This window comes from Nilaparvata lugens, chromosome 3 (genome assembly GCF_014356525.2).
Source record: "Nilaparvata lugens isolate BPH chromosome 3, ASM1435652v1, whole genome shotgun sequence".
Lineage (NCBI taxonomy): Eukaryota > Metazoa > Arthropoda > Insecta > Hemiptera > Delphacidae > Nilaparvata > Nilaparvata lugens.
In genome coordinates this window covers 76,919,941-76,944,347 of record NC_052506.1, presented here as the reverse complement: position 1 = coordinate 76,944,347, position 24,407 = coordinate 76,919,941, and the positions used below count along the sequence as shown (strand labels likewise).

Below are 24,407 nucleotides of genomic sequence, written 5' to 3'. Positions count from 1 at the left end.
GATACAGAATGAAGATTGGTTGACAACAGATTTGAATCTTTAAATTATAAATATTATATAAAAAGTTTGGTACTCTTCAATTAAACAAAATAAAATGGATAATAGCCCTTAGGAAAGGGTCATAAACTGAACTAGTTAAACAAGAAAAAACAAGTTAATATTAAATGGTGATTCAGAGAATAGAACAAATTAATAATTAAAATTACTCTCAGGGTGTGGTTTCGCCTAAGGAAAATAGACCTTTTAGCTAAGTACAGCGTGGACAGTTAAATTTATTTAATACTATAAAATTTAATTATGATAAATTTTGTACCCTTAAAACTATAGTCATGACTTTTCCAAATGGACGAATTTATGCGCTGTACAATTTTCGCAGATTTATGGGGATCCCCTTTTATATATTCGAACAACTTACGTAGACTTTTGTTTCCGTTTTTTGGTTTTTCGAAATATATTCGGCCGTAGAATAAATCGTTCCGGCTGGGTCCTTCCACGTGGCGAAAAATGTTGAACAGACTTCACTGATATAATTTCAGGGTTTATTTGAATGAAATTTAAAATCTTAATATCACAATTATTATAGGAACTTTGGAACAACTTTTTAAAAAACAGAAAAACGAAGATTAAGTTACATGAAACAGAAATTAAAGCTTTTGAACAATTAGGTACGTGGACTAGGTCTGCATCCTACCGATGATCCTTGCAAAATGGCCTCGAGTCTTCCTCTTCTAATTTTCACTTCAATTTCTCCTCCAAATTTTATCTTGCCAAATTTACATATTAATTCGGGATTGGTCCGATTCTGTGACGTAACCAATACGCCGAATGGGTGGTGTCACTGTGTCCAACTTTAAAGCTTTTAAAATAGGGTGAAATTCCTGATTTGAAGTTGTTCCAAATTATCATATAGTTTTTTATAATTATAATAATACATAAATAATAGAATTCATCTATGATGATATGCTTTTAAATTGGCTTCAATGAACAGCTAATGATCACAGAACATAGACATGCTTGTATAACATAAAGTAGACACAAGAATATACATGTTTATAACAATAACGAACATCATAATAAATAAATATTTCTTCCTATTTTTTTGTTTATATTGTTTTTTATACGCTAGAATATCGACCCTCAAACGTTATATATGGCTAAGCTAATTTGTTCATATATTTTTAACAAGTATATTTTTTTTGTAGTTTAAATAAATAAATATTCGGGCTTATTTGGCCTAGAAACGAAAGTATAAAAATGAAAAATTTAATAATATATTATTTCTATGATCGATGTTTAGTTGAACTGCCTTCTCAATTTGCTACTTGTTAATGAGCTAGCCTTGGTTGTTTTGGGGTTATGTTTTCATTTCGAAACTAACCTTCAAATATAACTTTACTGTTCCAATCCATAGGCATATAAACATATACGGTTTTTTCCATTGACTAATTTTTTGGAAGGCATACAATTACAGATTTATTTATTTCCTTCTTTGTAAGTTAGATAATGGTCGTCTATCTACCTCAGATAAGATTGTATTGTTTCTACGGTGATAGAAGCTATTCCGTTCTTGTACTAGCCTATGAACAAATTTATTCTGTATTTTGAGGACTGTACAATCATTGGTACATCTTTTTGATTAGTTTATTGATAATAATATGGTGATATCAATATTGCTCATGTAAGTCTTTCGTTGAATAAGAATAGCTTCGTTTATCATAAAGAAATGAAAACTTGTCAATTCTTGTTCTAATAATAATTATTATTTTTTGTTCTCTAGTGCCAAAAAAAGATCGACGAAAAATTTCAGTTATGAGTTCATCTCTCACCATCTCTCACACCTACTCGATCACTAGTTTTATGAGTTTCATTATTTTCCTTCTTCAAGTCGATGATGGGAGAAAGTTTATGAGCATCAGACTTTTTCTGATCAGTTAATATGAGATCTGTTGGTTTCGAAAGTTCAATTATCTGCTTTTCTTCACTCAATATAAGAAGTCACATAATATAAGCATTTCACATCTTTAAATTTGATAATTATTGATCATTACCAAGGACTGGAAGTAGGAATAACGACAATCACATAAAAATAACTCTATTATATTAAAAATTTCGCTTTTTCAATTCTTCTCTACGAGGTCCTGCTACGTGTGTTAGCGTATGGCTTGGATTGTGGGAAGTTCCGCTTCGTTAAAATAATTACAATCTTCTATGACGGAAAACTGTAATGGTAATGCTCGATTTTCATATTAATTGTATTTTGAAAAAATCCCCTTTCAATTTTAAAAAGTGAAAAACACTAAACAAAACACCAAAATTACCAATCTACTAAATAGCTATCTGCTATTGGAGATAGAAATAGGTTTCGCATGGAAAATATTATTCTACCTCCTATGCTCCTATATTTAATGAATGTAACTTCAGATATATTACATTTCTATTTGATTCCAACAGAAGAATATTGTAGGAAAGGGATATCAAGTTACACATTTAATTTTGAAAGTAATTAGTGTAGATGTGGGGGAAAGTTTGTTTGTATCACGAGACCGAAGTCCTTTTTCTTTTTCAGAAATATCGTCAAACACAGCTTCATTTGATCTACAAATCAATCTACAAGTGTTTTTCTCGAAGAAAACCTCATGAAAGAAAACCCTGAACCCTATAAACACAAATAAGATCAATTTCAATTTTAAGATCCACTCTATCCATGTATCGATTATATCGTGATTGTGTAATAGTGCATATTCGAAAATTATTCAACTAAAATTCATACAGTTCACGTAGACAATCAATAATGTATTCTGATTTTATTGTTCTAAATTGATTGGATTCAGTGGTAGAGGTGCCGAAGAATTCATTTCCACTGAATGTGGCCGCCGCAAAGAAATGAGAATGCGAACATTCATTCTATCGAGCGAACATCGTATCACACCTCTATCTTTCTTCAGACAAGCTGTTTAGTGAGGATTCACTTTGTGAGAAGGCGAGTTGCAGAGCTCAGTTCTGTGGAAACTAGATCAGGAAGCTGGCTGCCAGTCAGTCTGCTGAAGCCAACACTCTCACTGACAATTTGCATGCAAATCGAGTCGGATGAAGGCACACTTGGCCTATTGTTGTTCAAATGGCTTCGAATTTGAGCAGATCGGATCGGAAACACAGTTGTTGTACATTTCACACTGAGATGAATCTGTTCAACAGGCCAGAGCCAAGATTGGAGCTTTCACTCCAGATCAGTTTCCCAGTTGGCCTCAACGGCAAACTCGTACATTGCGATCTGCAATTCTAATTATTTGTTGTCTAAAACGTAAGACATTATTCTCCATAGAACTATGAACGCCTTATACTTTACAGCTAAATAATTTAAAGCTAAACCTAAGTACTTCACAGCTATCAACGATCGGAAAAAGATACTATGGAAATAAATGATTTTTATATATATATATATATATATTAAAAGCAACTTGGTCAATGTTAGTTTTGAATTGATGGGTTAGTATTTATTTTATTTGTTTATTTCTTCATTTGAGGAGATAACAGGAAATAACCCTTCATGTTCCTCCTTCACAAATAGAGCGTTAAAAAATCATTTACAATGAACATACAATAAGCAATGGAAACTCATAACTGCAAATATTATTGGAAAGAAATTTATAGACATACAAAAAAAGAAAAATATATATTCAAAGAAATTATGATGCAATCATAATAGAGAATAATTATAGTGCTATTATATTAGAATAAGATGAAAATCAAGTACACTTTTTATATTTTATTGAAATATATTATAATTTCAGAGATGAGTTCCATTCTATTTCAAAATAAGACCCGGTCTTAAACATAAGTTAATTGGACTTTAATCGGGCTATTCACTGTAAAAGCCCAATGTTGATTCTGTAATGATCTTTGAAATGAAATAAAATTATTCATTACTCTTTTATATATAGTTGAAATATATATTTGAGACTATTTCAATAATTATTGCAGTAGCCCTATAATGAAAAAAAGGATGTTATGATCTTCCATTATCCAGTCTTTTTTCTCCAATTAGAATTTCAGCACAGGTACTTAAGGTTCACAGTTAATGGACTCAGAAGTATAAAAATTATTCATTCATTCACTCAAATAGATTCAAATGAACAAAAACAATCTATCTAGAAGACCGATAGTGATTGGAGCTTAATGAAATCATCAATTTTGAAGTCAATCTACAATGACGAACAAAATCATGAGCTTGGATTTTGATTCTTACATATCTTATAGGAATATAAAACTTCAAAGAACTGAATCGGAGGGATATGCGACGGAGATGGAGAACCAGTTAACTTAAGCTAATCAGAGTGATGAACGGGATCATAGAAACAAGTGCGTTTGCCAAGTTTGTGAAACAGGTTCAGTCGATGCAGTGCTTTCAGAGAAGAAAATAGGTATGCCTATCATGAGGTGTTGAACACCTTCTAAAGAGTATAGGATGACTTGTACTTAACCACAGCAACATGAATAAGTTTTCTTAAAGTAGTTGAAAAGTAAGAAATCATTTTTTCGTTTTGGTGGAAATAGTAGTGCTTCCAGAGAGGAAACTAGGTATGTCTATCATGACGTGATGAACACTCACTAAGGACGAGGCTATAGGGGGATGGTTCGTCCTTCACCACTGTAACATGAATAAGTTTTCTTAAAGTAGTTGAAAAGTAAGAAATATAATAAGATTCATTAATAATATTCTCAGCCTTTTAAATGAAAAAGTCAGTCACTTCGTCCACACTGTTGAAAATAGATCTTAGCAGTATCAACGCTATATTTCAAGGATTCTGGATTCGACTACAATATATCGGAATCTCTGGATGGGAAAAGTGAGACTTCCGTTCCGGAATACTTGCAAAGTCCATCCAATCATCTCCCCTCTCCCAGCACGCTCGATGCACTTGGGAAATTTAGTTTTTCATTTAGAAGAAAACTTCTCCAGCTGTTTTTCACTCTTCGAGACTACTACGTCAACAACAATAGGTGAAAGGCGTCCCACAAAAGTACTCCAGACCCATCATTTGAAAGCTATTTTAGATCCAGAGAACCAGACAACCCCTACCATAGTAGTTGGGCTATAGGCGACTTGATGAAAAGCATGAAGAGAAGGTTCTTCCAAGACTCATCTGATGTTTCTATTTAACGATAAATAACTGAAACGTTTAAAACGAATTTGAACGTTTCATGGAGAGTTGTGGATCGGATAAAAAATCAAACCATACAGCTAAATCAGACTTCATAGCTAGAAAACTCCTTTCCTATCCATGGGAAGTAATAATAATATCTTCGAGAGGAAATTCTATGCCTGAAGGTTTATTATTTCATTGATAAATGATTGTTTTATTTAGATTCAGACTATTTTCAATATTTCCACTCGTTCAATGGCCATTTTCAGTATTGAAAAAAATTCTCATAAGATCAGAATATCAATTCTGATAATCAGTTTATTTATTTGAAAGAGGTAATAATAGGTAATTATAAATAGGTTTCGTCGAATATTTTTCCACCAATAATGATTCATTATTATCATTGTCGAAATTTTTTGTTACAAATTGACTCTCTACCAAGAATTTCTCTGTCAAGTGAGGTGTGATCATTGTGTTACAAACAGTGGGGAAATGAACTTCCATGTGCAAGGTGAATGAATATGATTGTGGAGTAAACAACCGACTGAACAAACTGTAAACTGATTACGAAGTGAACGTAGTTTGAATATTGAGCTCATTGAATACCATATTTCATTTCAGCTCAGCCATAATCCTCCCCCAAGACGACTTCATAGAGAAATATCCGGCAGGAAGCTGCCGTTTGTTACCATGGAGAAGTTGGTCGAGCAGAGGAGGAGGGGGGGTTAGTCAGGTGGCTTGTTAGTCGCTTATTGGGCTTCGCTTTCGAAAAAAGGATCAGTGACTCCCGATCGAGATGCGATGTAGAGGTCTGATAACAAGAAGAATGTGACATATGTTTGTGAGGGGGTGGTTGCTGAGGGTGGAGAAGGGGGTTGAAGAGATGAAAAAAGTGGCGGAACAGATCAATGAACGGTAGATTATTGGGGGCGGGCAGAAGCATTGATTGCATATTGTTTATCCCCACCTGGCCGGTTGCCATGTCGACACGACCACGCGACGACGGAGCAGCGCACTGCCAGCGCCAGCAGCCGAAACGAGCAATGAGCAGAGCAAGAGAAGCTGCACAAGTGGATTTAATAAACTCTTCACAAGACATAGACATCAAGTTTATACGGCTCCTTACAGCACGGTCGAATGCCCTTGTTAAGTCGACTACAAGGGCTCTTCTGCCTCCTCCCCCACCCCACTGCAAATCATCCCCTCAGATGTTGCCACCGCCGCTCTGCAGAACTTATCACTCGCTTACATGGAAATGAAGAGGTCCAAAACCCAGTAATGTATTTTGACTTCACTCACGACTAATTGGTCCCTTAGGGCAAACACCTTCTTACATCCCCACGTCTTAACAATATTATACTGCAATGTTTCCATCATTGCTACCCTCCATAATTTGGATCTCTTCTCGCTTCTGTTCACTTTCACCGGAGTTGCAGATCTTCTCTCAGAAGATCCTCTTTCCATGATGAATACTATTGAAAATTGGGCTTGAATGTTGTAATCAAACTAGTTGAAAATGGAACGAGATATAGGAGAATCAACATCACTTGGAATAAATATGTTGTCAATCGACCAATTTGTTATTTTTCGAATATATTTCGGAAATTTCGGAAAGAATACAGAATATTTATACAGAAAGGGAGAGGGAATGGAAAACAAATCAAATCAAAATCAAATGCAAACCGATGCTAGAAGGAAATTTATTAATCCTATTATATTAAGCGAGCAATTTCTGTATTTTTATATTTTTGAATATTTATATCTGGTTATTTATGTTCAACGGATCTCGAAAACGTGTATTTTCATATATTTATATCTGGTAATTTATGTTCAACGGATCTCTTAAACGGCTCTAACGATTATCACGAAATTTGGAACATAGTAGGTATATGATCTAAAAATTCGATTGCACTAGGTCTCATCCTTAAGAAAGCTCGCTAAACGACATTAAAAGGATAATTCATCCTTGGCTGAGACAGCTATGGATAGTGAGTGAGCGAGTTAGTATGTGAAAAATCAAAATATCGCATCTCCGAAATTCATAAGATGACATATAGCCAGCTGTGAAATATAAACACGATCATTTTAGAGAATTGTGTTCTGTTTATCAATAAATAAAAATAACGAGCGAAGCTCGGTGCCCCGATACTGGAATTCTATATTAATACATCCGCTTGTTTTCAAATCAACTTGGATTTGGAAAACGTGAAATAACGTAGAGTATACTATCAATCGACAAGAGTTTCCGGCTTCCCGATCCACTGAGGATTACAAAGACCCTTATAGTTCATTCTCCACCACTCTCAGCGAATGAAGCATGATGTGAGAAACGACATGATCTCTTACTCCATTTAGGAATGGAATACGAAATAGCAATAATGTGGATGCTAACAAATTTTGAAAATGTTCTCTGTCGGATGAGAATGGAAAATATGCATACAAGTGCGCAGTAAAATCCCCTTTCCCTCTCTAAGCCAACAATGAAAAAATATTAAGCTGTGTATTGTTGTGGTAGATGAGTCTATATAAAAGTTAGTCTATTTCAAGAATTGAATGAACTTGGAGGCTTTCTGAGTAGAGACTGCTTTAAAATGGATCTTCATGATGTTGAGTCTATCAGATATAAAATGCAGAAGGCAGCGGAGCAGAAGAACAATATTTCATGATTAAATAAAAATTCAAAGCAAAACAGGCCTCAGGCTTACACGATCCCTCATTATGGTGAAGTACTGCTGGAGGGTCAAATCGGTTTTGAACCCCTTGCTGAAACCAAAATAGCCCCTGGCAACCGAGGTTGTTGGTGAAGGGGTATCAAGCCATGCTGAAGCATTATCTTCAATAGGGCGTTTTATATTCTTGGTCTGGTCTCACGGCCTCACCACAAAACTCGTCGAATAGGCTGCAGCCTTCACCGCGCCGCCGCCTCAAAACCATTCCTCTTTCCAACAGAGACGTTCTGGCGAACTGTTTCCCGTCTATTTAGGAAAGTGTTACTTGTCTTTTGTCTCTGTATCCTTCCCATTTGCTTTCTACGAACCCTTAACCCATGATGTCTTTATTCGGACCATTGAAACGAATAATAAAATACATGGTCTGTATAGACCATCTACTTTTCCTCGCTATTCCCTTGACCCCAGAGCACAAAATTGTTGATTCGAGATGTTCATCCTGGAGTTTGATAATATGTTCGATATTCCAATAGGCTCTCATCATTTCCAGTTATTGTCTCCTCAATAAACTTACTTCATTGAGAATGAACGCAAATCAATATCCACATCAGGATTTAGAGAATTGAAGGGCTGGAAATTCCAATCACATCGAAATAGAATTTCAATAAAACGCTCTTTTCTCATTTGAAGCAAAAGTAGATTCATATCAGAATCGTATTCTTCTAGGATTAATTAGTACCCAAATAAATGAGTTGCCTTCGTATGAAATATCTTTACAGCACATCTGAAAATAACAATTTTATGATTTTCATAGATAGATCTACGATCTATTATTATTTCGAAAATAGTATTTTGAAGAGTGCTCAATGATTTGGTGCGTAGTGAGTGCTCACTGGAGATGGTTATTATATAGATTTGAAACAACAGGAAACAAATTTAAAACTTATAACAGTTAATTATTAATAGCTAATATCAAACATTCACACTTTAAAGAAGAGCATCAAGAACTCGTGACTCGTCTTTTAACTTAGCATTCTTTTATGGATGAATCCAAATTGCAAATACTATCCTACTAGGAAATTGGATCAGAATATTCATGTGGACAAAAGGGCCAAATTCTGTGAGATGGAGTTAAATACCTCCCAAAATAAACTATTTATCTATTCATTCTTAATCTATTCATATCTATGATCTCAGGGTACTTTGTGCGATTCAATAACTAGACTGATGTTGGATTGTCTGCGATCTGTTACAGAACCAGTCGACAATGACACTGCAGCAAATCGACGCTGCATCGGTGTGGTGAACGAGTGATGATCGGGAACGTGTGAGTGAAGAAAGCAGCGCGACGAGGAAGAAGAGGAAGAATGGGGGTGTGGAGGGTGGTGGCGTGAACGAGGGGGCTGTGGCGATGGAGACTAGGAGATCGGCGAGCAGAGGCACCCTCAAGGACAATGGCAGCTTGCAGCGGTCGTCCAGTCGTCAGCGACAGCGACACGACTGGAGGGACATGTACCACCCCACCGCCAGTGACGAGGACAGCAATCGCTTGTATGCTGCCTCTCTCATGCACACTTACACCGCTAGTAAGTCTTACAATCATACTTCAAACTAACTAACTTACCCGATCATTTTAAATAATTGTGTTCTGTTTATCAATAGATAAATATAAACTATGATTATATACTTCTATGCTTTTGTACTCCGGAGCGAGGTTCGGTGCCCGATATTAATAATATTATTATACGAGTACCATCAGGCTTCCATCAAGAGATTGGCAGAAAAAAATCAGGGCCGAATCCGAAATGGCAAAGTACATACCCTGACTATATTGCTTCATTTCACATCCTGATGTTTCATTTTCCTTTCACATCCTGATGTTTCATTGAGAAACAAACTATTTCATTATTGGGCAGTACTGTCTAAATTAGGTCTAACAAAGCTTTTACTATTGTGCATGGTGTAAGATGTGATGAGATGACGAAGCCATGAGATTGTGGCGGGAAGATAAAGCGAAAGGAAACTGGATTTGCGACTTTTCCAGACCTTTGGGTTGAATCAGCTCCCTGTAAGCTATCACACTCAATAGAATTCAAGTTTTAAAGTACACAAATTGTTACTTGGGTTTCAATCTTTTATATTTTCATACATTGAGAACTGTTCGATATCTATTTTAGCTCCTAAGACTACAGATTTAAGCCTATGTTCATTTAGTGTATGCTAAGACCTATGGTAGGTGAGGAACCCATAAAAACGGCTACTAATATAACGGTCTACAAATGTTTACTTTTTACATTCTACAATTGAAGTTTCTACACTGAACAGAAATCTTGACTTAGAATCTAGAATAATATTTCCCTTGCACAAATAACATAAATCTCTTCTTGGATTCAAATATCTATCAAATTTTATAATTATTTCTTTTGGAGTCTAAAACTGAGCCCCCCCTGAGATGTTTCTTGCTCCTGAAGCTGGAGTGCCAATTGATTGATGTTGGTGAAGGAACAACCGTTGAGTGCTGCTCAGGAGACAATTGGTGCAGTGAGTGTTACCATGGTGACAATAATATAAGCGACAAGTTGAGGCATTCTCATACGTCGTTGCACAGCGTGAAGGTAAAAGGAGTAATTTGCCACTTAATGAGCGCGGCCCCAGTTTCCTATTACACGCTGGGAAACACTAATCCTTGCCTCAAATTAAGCGGAATTTGATTAAGTAATGACCGAGCGAGCATAGCGCGTCTGGTGCTGCAGCTTCGAACACCATTCTGTGTTGATGGTCAAACAAGCACTCCATTAGTGTACGCGGCCTTCGCACTAATGAGAGACCTTAAACGCAAACATCATGGAATTCCGCAATGAGACGCGATTCCCCGGGGCAACAATCTTGTTGTGTTTGTAACCCGCTTTAGCTGCTTGCCTCCCAACCCCTCATCCAAACATCAGCCTATTCCAATCATAGCCTACTGGGCCGATAAAAGTGATTGCACCTCTAATAGGCTATCACTGTAACACATCTATGAGAACAACTTAGCTGAGAGGGATATGTCAAATCATCTTATTAATATATTACATCATAGCATTTCATCAATAATTCGAAGTTACAAAAAATATTATACCTTAGATAAGCAACAATACTGCTTGTTGTAGTAGGTGAAAAATAAATCGTGAACCAATATCAAAGATAACCATTTTCTATAATATGGTTGTACATCAATACGCCTGTAATGCTCATGAATTTCAAGTTCTCATGAAGAATCGGGATCAATCCATCATCCATTTCATCGTCACACACAAATCTCCAATGTAAACAATATATTTCCACAACTACTTCCGAACTCTATACAACTGCAGTATGGTCACACCAGTATGTTGTACTGCTGTAATTGATTTGATTTGTATATTGTACTCAAACATTCCAAAAAATATAAATGAACGGTTTGGATCACGAACTATTCCGAGCTGTTCTTCTGTTTGAGTATGACTGCTTGAAAAGCGATCCAAACAAATTGAATGTAACAATAATGAAAGGATTATGAAGCTATTAAAGAATTGTATAGTCCATATTTATATACAATCAACACTTCAAAGTATGATGAAGCAAAATGAATGTTCAATTTAAATACGATTGGAACGACTCCCCATATTTTATGATTCTATAAATATTTATGATATTACTTCATGGATTTGAGAAATTGTCATTTTGTTCTTACCATTATCAACAGAAATAATTATCTTTCTTCTCAGATTATAATACCTTTCCCTTGCCAATACGTCTCCACAGCAGATTTGCTATAAACATAAAACAACAACAACAGTCTTGTTTAAGAGGAATCTTCCAAGTACCAAAGCAAGTCATCACGCTATTTGGAGAAGATACAATAAGGTATTTGGAAGGAACAAACTGACACAGTAGTGGTCGAAGGCAGCAATGTCGTGAAATAAACGCTGAAACCCTTACCAAGCCAGTCAACAAAGAGCTTTTTGACTAGACCAAAGAGAGAAGTTCGGTCGGCCAGTGTTTTGATTAGAGAGCAAGCGAGTGCGAAGAGGAAGAGCGCTCCTTTGCCGTCCTCCTTTGGTCGGGCCGCTTGAATTATGCCACGCACTACATCGACTTGAGCTTTGCCAGGCTCAACAAGTGTACCTCTCTCAAGTGCACCAGTCGGTACTTGTTCCCTCGTCCTAATTAATATGGCTTAAAGACATCGAGCGAGTCAGAGATGCTCTTGTTGCTGAATATTTTCATCCAAAGTACTCTTACTTGACCACACCACTCCTCTATAAATAACGTTGACGTAGAGTACGTTGGTCAAAGCGGCAAGTTTTCTCTTCACTTTGATACCGATACAGCGGTAACACGAGAAGCCATCTAGCTTTGAAGCAATCCTCAGGATTTTGTCGGTCCACACTTTGCCATCTCATGCATAAGCAATTTCATGTGTCTCTCATATCTCACACTAATAACAGGATTTCCCCTAACTAGTATTTCGATTACAAGCTTTGAGATGTGAAACGAGGATTGGGGAGGAATAGAAGCACGTGGAAAATTGTTTCTAAAAAATTGAAAATGTAAGGATAGAGTCTTGAGATAAAATGGAGTACTCGTAAAGAAGTGAGGAGACTAGGAATTGGAATCAATAAGACCGATTTCTCAACAAAACTCGAGTTTATGAATGTGATGTACCAGAGAAATCTCAATAAGTCTCGTAACAAACTTCTGTAACAGAAATAATTTTAACGCATTTCACTCAAATTTCTAGCTTTACAACTCATATAGACTTGTTGCTGATTATAGGTAAATCTATGGTTATTTTTATTGTTATTTTATCTATTCTTATTTTATAGGCTCCTATTACTGTAATTGATTAACGATTGAATGGATACGCTTTTCTATTCATTTAAAATAATTTTCATGAAGTGGAAAATTACTGAAACCAATCAGCAATAATTTAAGTAAAGTTATCCCGAGTAGTATTGAAGAGTAATCGTAAGTGACCTACTACAATAGAATAGGAAAATCTTAATTTATCAGACATGTACAGATACATATGAATTTCAAAACATTAAAATTGATATATTTTTAAAGCAAAAATGCTCAAAATTAGCAAGTAGCTCCACCATGGATATTTTTCCGCAGAAGTTCATACCTGGGAAAAATCTAAGGCCCAGCACTAGTGTGAATTTTCACATCTTCTGATCTCCCTGCATCACTTATGTTATAATGTGCAAATGAAATACATATATCTATATATCTATCGATTTATTCGATCGATACGAGTAGTGCGTAGTGCGAGTTGATGCCTGCCATCGATGCGTGATTGTGGTCTGCAAGAGGGGTCCGGATGGGTGAGGGGGCGGCCTCACTTTGGAAAGGGGAAGGTCAGCCGTTGACACGAGCTAGTTTATTGCAACAGCTATAAGTTTACTTGCTCATCCTCCAGAAAACCACGTGACCTCGGTGAACTCACGAAGTGCCCTTTTTTCTTGCCCCAGCAAGATTTATCTTGCTTTTCGCACAAACCCTCTCTGGACAGATTGTAAAACTTATGGACTCACAGTAATAAAGACACATCAAATCACATCAAATCGGCCCGATCAATCGATTCTACATGACAGAACAGAAAAAGTAAGATTTTGAAAACATTAATTATTTACATGTAATGGACTTCATATTAGTATTGGGAATATCTTATTTATTCAATGGTGATGTTCAGATAACTTGAATAGCATTGACTAGTCAGGCTTGTAATCAGGATCTCAACATCGTTTGTATATAAAACCAACATTCTCAGTTGAGGACTCAGAGGAGGTATGCCTCATATGTGTTCGGTTTCGTTGGAGGAAGAACTTCATTTAATTGAAGCAAATTCTGAATACTCGGTAGCTTCAATACCAAATGAAAAGACAAATTTATAAAAATCACTCAAGACTGGAACATAATTGCAAGCGCACAATTTTTGTGAATTTTTGTTTCACAGATTTTGGTGATGAAACTTGTAAAGAAGCTGGTTTGATAGTTTTTAGCTATTACCTTCTGAAGTGATGAGATTATAATGATCATGGGAAATTCATCATCAACATTTTGAATCTTGAAATTCTGCATCTGGCACGGCTCATATTATCACGATTATCAGTCCAGATAAGTCATATTCACTGGCTGTAAATATTTATTTATAATTTTCACAAAGTAGCACTGATTGGGAGAGAAAAACTAAGGATACTCCTTGTACTATTTCTCTCCCAAATTTAGATAACATTTTAAAAGTCCGAAATAGGGTTATGGTTACACTTTTCTTAAATTTAGTCCATTTTCACTGAAAAAACAACGAAAACTAAGAATCATGATTTATGCTTTTGGCTTTCTAGTACCAAAAGAAATTTTTACAGGATAGAATTTATGTAAAAATCAAGAATATCTATCACAGTTCTCCGTCATGGAAGATTGTGGTTCTGTTGGCGAAGTGGAACTTCCTACAGGAATCCCCACCATCCAGGCCATATCTTAATAATAATAATAATGATAAACTGGCTGTAGTATCCAATGAGTTTTTACCAATTTGGAGATCAGAGTTTTTCGATCACAGAATAAGTTATTACTCTTCATTTGATCAAAGTTCTCATCGAGTGTTTAACCTGTATGCTATCATATTGTTTCTAGACACATCAGTGTCATTCTGGAATAAAATATGGAGAGAGCATCAAGAAAAGTGTGAGTGAATGAGCCAGCAAGCTGAATCCTGTTTGATGGGTTGGAAAAATCCATCTGTTGGCTGCCCTATCTCTTAGAGTAGTGGGAACAAAAGCAAAATGGGGTAAAGAAAGAATTCATCCAGAAATATGAGAGCAAAATGATTAGAGAGTTGATGGGCTAGAGGCTTGAGGACAGGGAGAGTCTGTAGACAGTCTGTTTCTCCTGATAAAAACAATGAGTCGACGTCCAATCATTTACTCTGCCTTCACTCACAGGCTTCCACGTCACCCTTCTCTTCCATTTCAATGTTTGTTGTCCATTCCAAAGATAGCGGCATCCATTTCCTCTCAATTTATTTTCCTGCAACACATGAAAAAAACATGGATCCAGCCCGAGTGTTACCGTAAATGATCTTGTATTTTCTATTTTGAAGTAAACAGTTGAATAATAGAGAAAATTCATGTGCTTTTAGTATAATTCTCACATCACTTGATGATTTCATCTCATATCTACAACTAGGTCCCACCACCCGCTTCCAATAATAAACATGGAATGTGGGCAGTGGAAAGTACAATATCGACATCTAAGAGAGTTGAACCAATTTCTTGAACTGTTTCTTCAACCAACAACAGAATCGATTATTGATGCATTACTGATTCGGATAATTGATGCTCTTGGATAATCGATTTCAAATCAGTTTCAATCAAGCTCCAAAATGTAGACGTTGTTCAAACTTCACATTTTGGCTTACAATATTATTCTAGTAGAACCGTTATGTTCTGCATGTAATATGAATATTGTAGACACTTACCTTTCATAAAAATTCAGTCAAGATACACACCATGTTATTATTTCATGATTTTTTATGTTTATTATATATTATTATTATTATTATTAGGTACAGTAGCTCAAATCTTCCATTTACTTTATATTAATATATCTTATTATATTATTATTTTATTTTCCAATAGTATTACATTAGTCGCATTTGCATTGTAAATAAATAAATATGCTACTCAGCACAAGTTTGGATAACCGGTCATCCGGACAACCGATGTCCGGATAATTTATGCTCTACTGTAATATGTTTTCTTTGAAGGTTGATGTACTATTTTTATACTCTGGGAATCATTACCATGAACACTTTACCTTCTCTTGATTCATACCCCGACCTTTTGCTGGGAAATGAATTAGTATTGTGAATTTGATTCAATTGATGATTTTATAAATCATCAGAAAAGTATTAGGCCTATGATTGAAAAAGTAACAAATATTTGTTTTTTCTGAACATATAATGTTTTGATGCATCAGTTTGCCATCTCTGCACACTCGTTGGAAGTGTATGTTGGAACTCCTGTTTGCTTTGCACTTTTCTCCACCTGGGCCTATCTAGTAAATTTCCAAAATATTATGTTCCAAATTGTCATTAACATCGAGTTGAAATAATTTATTTGTACCATCTCACAGTAAATTAATATCACTCACTTTGACAAGGGATCATTGTATGGTTTTGCAGGAGGGGGGTTACAAAAGTAGTTATTCCAATAGAAATATCAAGGGTAGAATTTTGACACTGCTTGGAGAATATGGAGAAATATTCCAATAAATTGGAATTGCAAGATTTCACACTCCCTCAGCCCAAAACTGACTCCTCAACTCCCTTCTAATTTACTTCACGACAGTTGACGAGCAGGTTGCAGATGAATCTTTTTCCCTTGTCAAAGTAATTCCTCTCTTATGTGAAAAGTATGGCAACTATTCCGGGTCCGGGATTATCATTTCTATTTGATTGAAATGGATATGATAATCTTGAAAGTTTGATATTTTTGGCAGCTTCTCTTTACATTTCAAATGAAGTATATAACAACCTTTCCCAATATCATTAGTATCACTATATTTCCATGAAAAATAGCTATTCTTGATGTGAATAATACTTGTATGGCATAAGAGTTTTCAGGCATATTCACATTCAATTTTTAGCCAGAATTTTTAGAAGAGATCATTTTAGAAATGGAGATATTAGGAAAGAATTGAATATCTGCAGCATGAATGAAAGAGTTATGGAGAATCGGCATCAATGGAGGGAGCATGTTCAAAGAATGTCAGCTGAAAGAATACCATTTAAAGTCTATAATTATTATCAGTCAGTAGGCAAAAGAGATTGTGGCTGACCACGCAAGCGGTGGCAATAATAGGATTTTTTATGTTTATTTGAATAATTGGCTAGATGTGAGTCGGAACAGGTTGAAGCCTAATCCTTGTTTGTAAGAAGAAGAAGAATTTTCAGCCATTCTGTGAGAAACAGAAGGTTCTTTAGGTGTAATCAATTATGGGAGATGAAGAGTGTGATAACGCAGCAAAAAGCAAATAGATGCTCGTAATTTTGAAAGGGGCCAGCAAGCTAACTTTGAGTATAGTTGATGTGACTTAAAACCATAAATCATTGTAGTCTTCCTCAAATATAATACTCAATCACTAATAATTTTGTTTTTCAGTATTGTTCTAAAATTTGCTCCATATTTTCAACCGCTACAATTATAATTCACATTCTCTCCAAAGAGAAGTGGCAGAATCAAGTTGAAAAACCATTCTCTGTGCAATGGAATTCTACAATCTCCGTACGTTTTTGAACAGCTACAAAAAGTTGAAATTGAGTTTCAGTGAGACAAGTTGATCTTCTCATTCTAGTGAACAGCTAGAGTCTGCTGTGAATATTCTAGAGATGAGTCCATTATCTCAGGTTGAAACAATCTCAGAAGAACGCTTAATGAGCCTTGGATGAACAGTTGCGGCTGAAAAAGATAAAGTTGGAAACAAGTAAGATAAAATTCATACACGAGTTTTACACAAAGTTTCAAACAGCATGCAAGTTTCTGGCTCTCTAATGGCAAGTGGCTCGAGCAGATATTGTTTGTTGGGTTTTGTTTTTATGCATTACAAATTTGCCAAAGCCCTGTTGTTGACATTGGCGTAATTAGGACTCTGCTTTAAACAGTTGTTGTTTGGCCCCCGCTGAGCCGCCTACAGTCGATTCTCAGTTTGCCTATACATTTCACCTGCCGCCTACGTTTCACTTGCCACAAGTTTCAAATTTATCGAATAATAAACTTGGCGGCACTCCGTTGTCCTTGGTGGAGTCGACGAATCTACCGGCAAACTTCGATTACAAACTTGGTATTGCCTTCTCCATACATAATATCTTGGATCAGTGGATAAGCTCAGATCAAGTTGAGCCCAAGTCAAAGGCTGTATCTCAAAACTCAGAACACTATTCCCCACCACCTTCAGAATCGTAAAGATTCAGAGAAATCAAGCAAGATTGGTGAATATTCATCTAACGTCAAGATTAAATGTCACGAATTAGTGAAAAATGTATTAATGAGTAGTTAATTTGATTGGGAAGTATATAGCTCTCGTTCAAAATGTACTGTAGTAATTTTGGAACATTATGTAATTTGGTATTTTGTTGGAGGAATAGTCAATAATTATATTATTGATATACTGTGAGCATTTTATGGTTTGATATTGTTTCGAAGAAAACACAAAATAATATGGAAATGAAATCATGAAATAATAATGAAATCAGAAGCCTGAAGAGACTATCAAAACCAGAATAAAAAACTGATAATTTTTCTTAAAGTGATATATTTCAATCACAACTTGCACTGTACTTTCTCTTTCTATAGGCCTACTAGTAATGTCACTACTTGTGGTTCTGATCTTACAGTTACGTGAAGAATATGGTACCTAGGTGAGGATTATTTTCTATTTTGCTATGTCATGATGCAAAGTTTGATATAACTGGTTGATCTAAGCTGTAGATCAAAATATTATGAATTAACGTGAGAGCTGAGAGGCAACTATTCCAGAATAACAAAGGAGCATGTTCGTACAATAAATCTACAAATCGATTATTATAGTGAATAATAATCATTTGAGGGTGTTCCCTAGTACAGATTTATCAGGAAATTATCTATAATAGTATCATAGATAATCATCTACCACTGAAAATATAGTAGAAATTGAATTTGAATAATAATTCTGGTGACTTTATTCCAAGAAGCCGAGTTTTAGTGCATTATAATAATCTTATTATTTAGACATAAAAGCTTATAAGTTCTCTAACCTAAAAACATCTCATTCATCAGCGGACCATCTACTGGTTATATAAATATATATATATATAATATATATATATATATTATATATATATATATATTATATATATATATATAATATATATATATATATAATATATATATATATATTGCAAAGTTTGATATAACTTGTTGATCTAAGCTGTAGATCAAAATATTATGAATCAACGTGAGAGCTGCAGATATATCACATCACTGAGTAGATAGTAGATTCACCCAGACTGATCAGTGTAAAGTATTATCAATCAGTGTCAGTAAACTTCAGTTTGCCCAGCAGTAATCAATATGGAAGCGACAAGGTTTGCCTATCAATATGCTTATGTTGGTATCATGCAGGAAACAGATTCAATATGTTGATTTTGCTGCTCCACAATGCTGTCTAGTTTGATAGCTTTCCATCTTCATAATTGAATTCATGATCAAAGCATGAGCTATCCTTCATTGAAGAGGATAGATTGTACGATATTCAAGTTTACATACTTGTTGGTTGGAAACAGAGGGCTTAATTGAACAGACGACTAAGTGAACAACCAATCGTCCCATAGTTGATGAGATATAATCGCTTCTTCTCATCTATAATTCATCTATAATTCTCATCTACTATTATTACACATCTTATCGGTGTGTTTAAGGTTTTAAAATGCCATTCTGATCTAGTAGGCGTATATATTTCTATGATGAAAACTGGAGATTTTCATTGCGGAATACTTAATTAATCTCAATAACGTACAACAAAGGAATATAACTTTACGATAAGAATCCTATTTAGGAATTTGAGATTACTGCTAAAGAAAGAAACGCTCAGACAGGTTTATTTTTCAATATTTCATTCCCTCTTGTCATTTGGTATTGTTTATCTGGGGGAATTCGAGTGGTGTTATGGAGTTATTCAGACTGCAGAAATGGGCATTGAGAGTAATGACAGTAGAAACAAGAAGAACCAGTTGTCGGCCAATTTTTAAAGAGTAAAAATCCTTCCGTTGCCTAGTATTTACATTTTCGAAACATTTTGTTTCATATAGAGACACCAACATGAGTTCAATGCAGGAGAGGAATTTTACAATTACGAAACTCGGTACAGGCAAAACTTGAGAGACGAGGTTCATCGAACAACTCTTTATCAGCGGGGGATGAAAAGCGCTGGTATAAAATTGTTCAATCCTGTACCTGCGCATCTCAAGGAAATGAACGGTAATGATTTAAAAGAATAAAATAAAAAATGAGTTATTGAATGTCTCCGCATATTCGTTGCCGGAATTTACGGCTCATTACGAGCAACTAAGAGTGACTGGATAAATTTAGACTGAAGCGTTTAGACTGATTGACGAATCTACATACACCTTCTAAATGTGGTCAACAGATGATTTGATAATGATAAATAGTAATAATAATATCTTCTTGCAGTTCATTCATGAAGCCATTGTTCAATTACTTACATATTTCATGAATGATGCATCATTTGTTGCAAAGCTCACAACATAGCAATTCACAACATTTATGTAAAATATTTGCCTTAAATGCTTAATGTACTAGTGATGCACTTCAATCAAGCAAACTAGATCTTCTCATAAGTATTCTACATAATCAGCACACAAACAACTTTGTTCTCAAAGTGAAATACGAAATTAAAATAAAAAAATTGATGGAACTCACTTGTCAAATCACAGCCGTCGCCTTGAAACGAAATGAATTTCAATTATTATTATTGATCGTATTATAAGCTGATGTTGCACCTTGCACCCATCATAAGCTCAACAACTGCTCATATATTGTATTGATTCTGTGCGGCTTATCACAAACACTCACTCCCTCGCTACTTGTCTGTGGAGCCATCACCTGTGTAAGACGCGATGTTACAGATTCGTAATGGATGTGAACAAGATAATCGGATCTGACAGTTGATTGTAGTCGAGCTCGTGTTCAGATTAATAGAGCCCCTCAGTGATGTGCAGCAGGCTTATTGCTAATGCGAGGTAACCTCTTTGATCTGCTACGAGTTCATGTCTGAAGCTCATCATGTAGGTTTTCTCTCTCATCATCCTTTCATAACATGAGATTTTTTGTGTTGCAGGAAGCGAGGGTAGCTACAGAATGCCAACAGATCAGGATGATGGGGGCTCCCCCAGCGCCCCCTCTTCGCCCACTATTGGTTCGCATTTTATCCACGGCAGCCCGAGCAGACAGGCCAGCCCCTACCCCATAGGTGAGTCACATTGTCGCAATCTGTCACAAATCGAAATTAATGTTATTTGTGTGCTTCTGATCTCTGTGTCATAACAATGGCCATCGAGAGGAGAAAGACCATTGTCTCGTTGTTACCTATGGCTAACGAAATAATACGTAACTGAAGGGTAGGGAATGAATTGCTATCAGGCGATCTGCACATCATTCATGAATGGTATTGTGTCATATTGGATGAATTCTGTAGACAATGTTCGAATGGAGCTTTTTCTGCTCCTTTCATCGAGTTCCCAGACACAATTCAATCAATATCGATACCGTAGAGCACTATTGCAAAGTAGGGATCACCTTCCTTACAGTAGGTCTTATCATGTGAATATTGGTTTGAAAATTTGACTATAGTTTGATCGATTGATCTGCTTCCTTTATTTTGAGCCTAGGAAGGCGGAATCAGGGCGAAGCCGGCCCTCTCTCACACTCATTGGTTAGTGGTTTGGCTAAACTAATGGAATTCAAATTTATTTATTCAAGTAAGTTACAATACATTCTGGTTTATACACGAATCTACAATAAATTACAGTACAACAGCTAATTATGCAACAAATTTCTCGTATTATGAAAACTTATTAATTACAATGAAGATTGAATGCAACATTAGAATATTGATAAGATAGTATTGTAATGTAACTACATAAATCATCGGTGTTTCAACAATGAATAAATGATAATTTCAATGAATAAATAATATACACCCCACTATAAATTATATGTGTTGGGGTATAAGTAATTAGTTACTTATTGCGTGTTATAATCACTATTTACAAACTTCATTCACTGATATGGGATTAAAGTTTTTTATAATAAAATTAGTAAAAATTTATAATACAAACAAAATTATGAAATTAGCAGATGAATATTAATGTTCTATTAAGGATAATAATAAGAAAGGTTATTTTTAGAGAAATGAAAAACAGTAAAGAGAAGAATGAAGAATAAATAGTTTCAATATTTACAGTCTAACTAAATCTTCAGAATTTTCCACTCCAATATCAACCAACCATGAATATTATGTCTATTGAATTCTTCCCTAATGTAACTTGGTATTGAATTGTAAATTTTTGGTCCCAAATATATGTAGGTTAGTTTCTTTGCCCAAATGTAGTGTTCATCCTTGGTACTATTGAATGCGTGTTTCTCTGCCTTGTTTGATGGTTATGATCTGCCAGTCTTATGTGTTCGTTGTTTCTCCTCATTCGCGTGATGATAGCCTGGATGTAGAGTTGTCTTACACTCAGTACTTTACTATCCTTGAAAAGAATGTTCGTGGGGAATTGATTCTCCTTGAAGCCTATTGTTATTAGTATTCGTTTTTGAAGTTTAAAGAGAGGTTCAACATGTATAAAATTCTTAGCTCCCCAGATAATTATGACGTATCTCAAAATTGATTGCACTAAAGAAAACACATTTTTAGTAATTAATATGTCATAATTAATATGTAATTACCCATAATGTGATATGAAATGGTAAAAATAAAACATGAAATGTGGGTGAGATATGTCGTAGATTTTCGAGGCTCTAAAGACTTACAAGATCGATATTATCAATGTGCTAAATTAATTACGTGTGATTGAAGTGATATTCAAAAACCTGTGCACCATCTTGAACAGGATCCATCGCAAAAGTAATGTTTTAAAAATAAAAATAATATATTAATAAAATAAAAAATATTATCAAAAAAGAGAATCGCCTAATTTCAATTTGACCCCATGAAATGAGTGAAATATGAGTCATGATTACGTATTCATAATTTCTCAAGTTGGATAATTAATTATCAATGTAGGCTGAACAGTGAGATTAAAAATTATTGGGATACAACCCACCTACTCTATTCTTATTAGAATTGATTTTATTCAAGAAATTATCCTCAAGTCAGAAAACCACAACCAATAAATTTCATCGAATATTGGAGACCTGTCATTCATAGGCCTGATTGAAGGGATTCTCCATTACCACTCCAAGTCTCTACAGATGATGGCTTTCACCAATTTTTCACATTTTTAGATTGTATATTGTGTCTCGATAATGCAATGGTTGCATTGAAAACGCACAAAACCGTTTAATTTTTATTTCTGATCGCATTTGAATCAATTTTAAACATTTCCTTAACAAATGCAAAGTTCTCCGGACTCCAATATTACTTAATTTCAATCATTTTCCACTCGTAATTCGGGTATATGAGCACGATCAACAAATATGTCTTCTTATAGAATTCAACCGAATATCCTCACCCAATTCATTCATTCTCACTTTTTTAAAACAAATCAATGATTAATTTTATACCTATGCATACTGAGATGTCCTTCAACCAACTCGGAAAATTACCCTTACATAAGAGGTGGATTTGAAGCAGTCTCAATATAAAGCCTTGATACAAAGTTGCACTGTTTGTAGCGGGTTGAGCACTGGAATATCGTTTTCCACCAAGAAGGGATATACGTGACTACCGCCAATTGCTGTCACATTTCGATTTATTGTTAATTTTAGGTTGGCAGTACTTCGATTTGTGGCTAGTGCTTGCGTGGATGGAAGCCGTTTCAAAACATTGATTTTGCTGATGAAAATAACCGATGTCTTAAAGTCGTCATTGACAAGTTATACTAAAGCTTTCAAGACAGACATTCTTGAGTACCGCTCTAGAATTAGAATTCGAATACATTTTGTAGATGACAGTTTAAAAGCACCTCGTTACAAGAATTGCTGGTACAAGTGGATCCAACAAGGAGTGCACTGTTTGGCCTGCCCTGCCATAGCTCTGTTTTTGTTATGACTGGTTAACGTTGAAGTGAACAGTTTGGGTTCAGTTTTTTAAACACCACGTTGAAGGGGTGACGTTGTTATTTTGGGCCCACACTTGAGAGGGATGAATGTTGTGGAGGAATTCAAAGGATTTGACAAATTTAGATTACTGATAATATATTATTCTGTGGTGTTATCGTTGCAAGGAGCGTGTCTTCAAAGCATTACTTTGACTGGAAGTTATTATTTAGTTGAGGTTGAAACTTGAATTGTCACTCTCTGAAGCTTTCAACGATAAATCATTTAAATATGCGGCGGAATTTTTTGTAATTATAATATTTCAAGTGTAGCCTAACCTAACCTAACCTCTCCTCATGAAGAGCACCAATGTGCAACATTTCCTGCTTATGAAGTTTGATTTTGGTTCAAGTGGAGTATTTTAAATGAGATGATCATTATTATTTCCTTATTACATTATTATTCCATTACTCTGGTTTTATTGCGCTCTATTCTTTTTTGGTGTTGGATTGAAACGATTTATATTGTCGAATCAATTACATCAATACCCATTTATTAGTCTAAAACATGCGTTCTCCTCTTCCAGCAGAAAATAAAGGATCATCATCTCACGATCTCAGCCATAATGACAACAAGAATTGAATGAAGCAATTTCTCAAGATCCAATAACCCGCTTCAAATAATAGGACTGTTATTTCATTCTCCTATATTTTTCCTCTTCTTCTCCCTCCTCCCTTGGTTTTATCATT

The 24,407-nt window shown here is 35.2% G+C and overlaps 1 protein-coding gene across 1 annotated transcript in view; it reads left to right on the top strand.

Moving 5' to 3' along the window:
* The window catches only part of LOC111053303 (teneurin-a), a 419,100-nt gene that overhangs the window by 127,172 nt on the left and 267,521 nt on the right, over positions 1-24,407 (top strand). Inside the window, exons 4-5 of the mRNA XM_039422899.1 lie at positions 9,069-9,399; positions 20,735-20,866. Coding sequence (XP_039278833.1) covers positions 9,225-9,399; positions 20,735-20,866 — 307 coding nt within the window. The 5' untranslated portion in view covers positions 9,069-9,224. The remainder of the gene's footprint in view (positions 1-9,068; positions 9,400-20,734; positions 20,867-24,407) is intronic.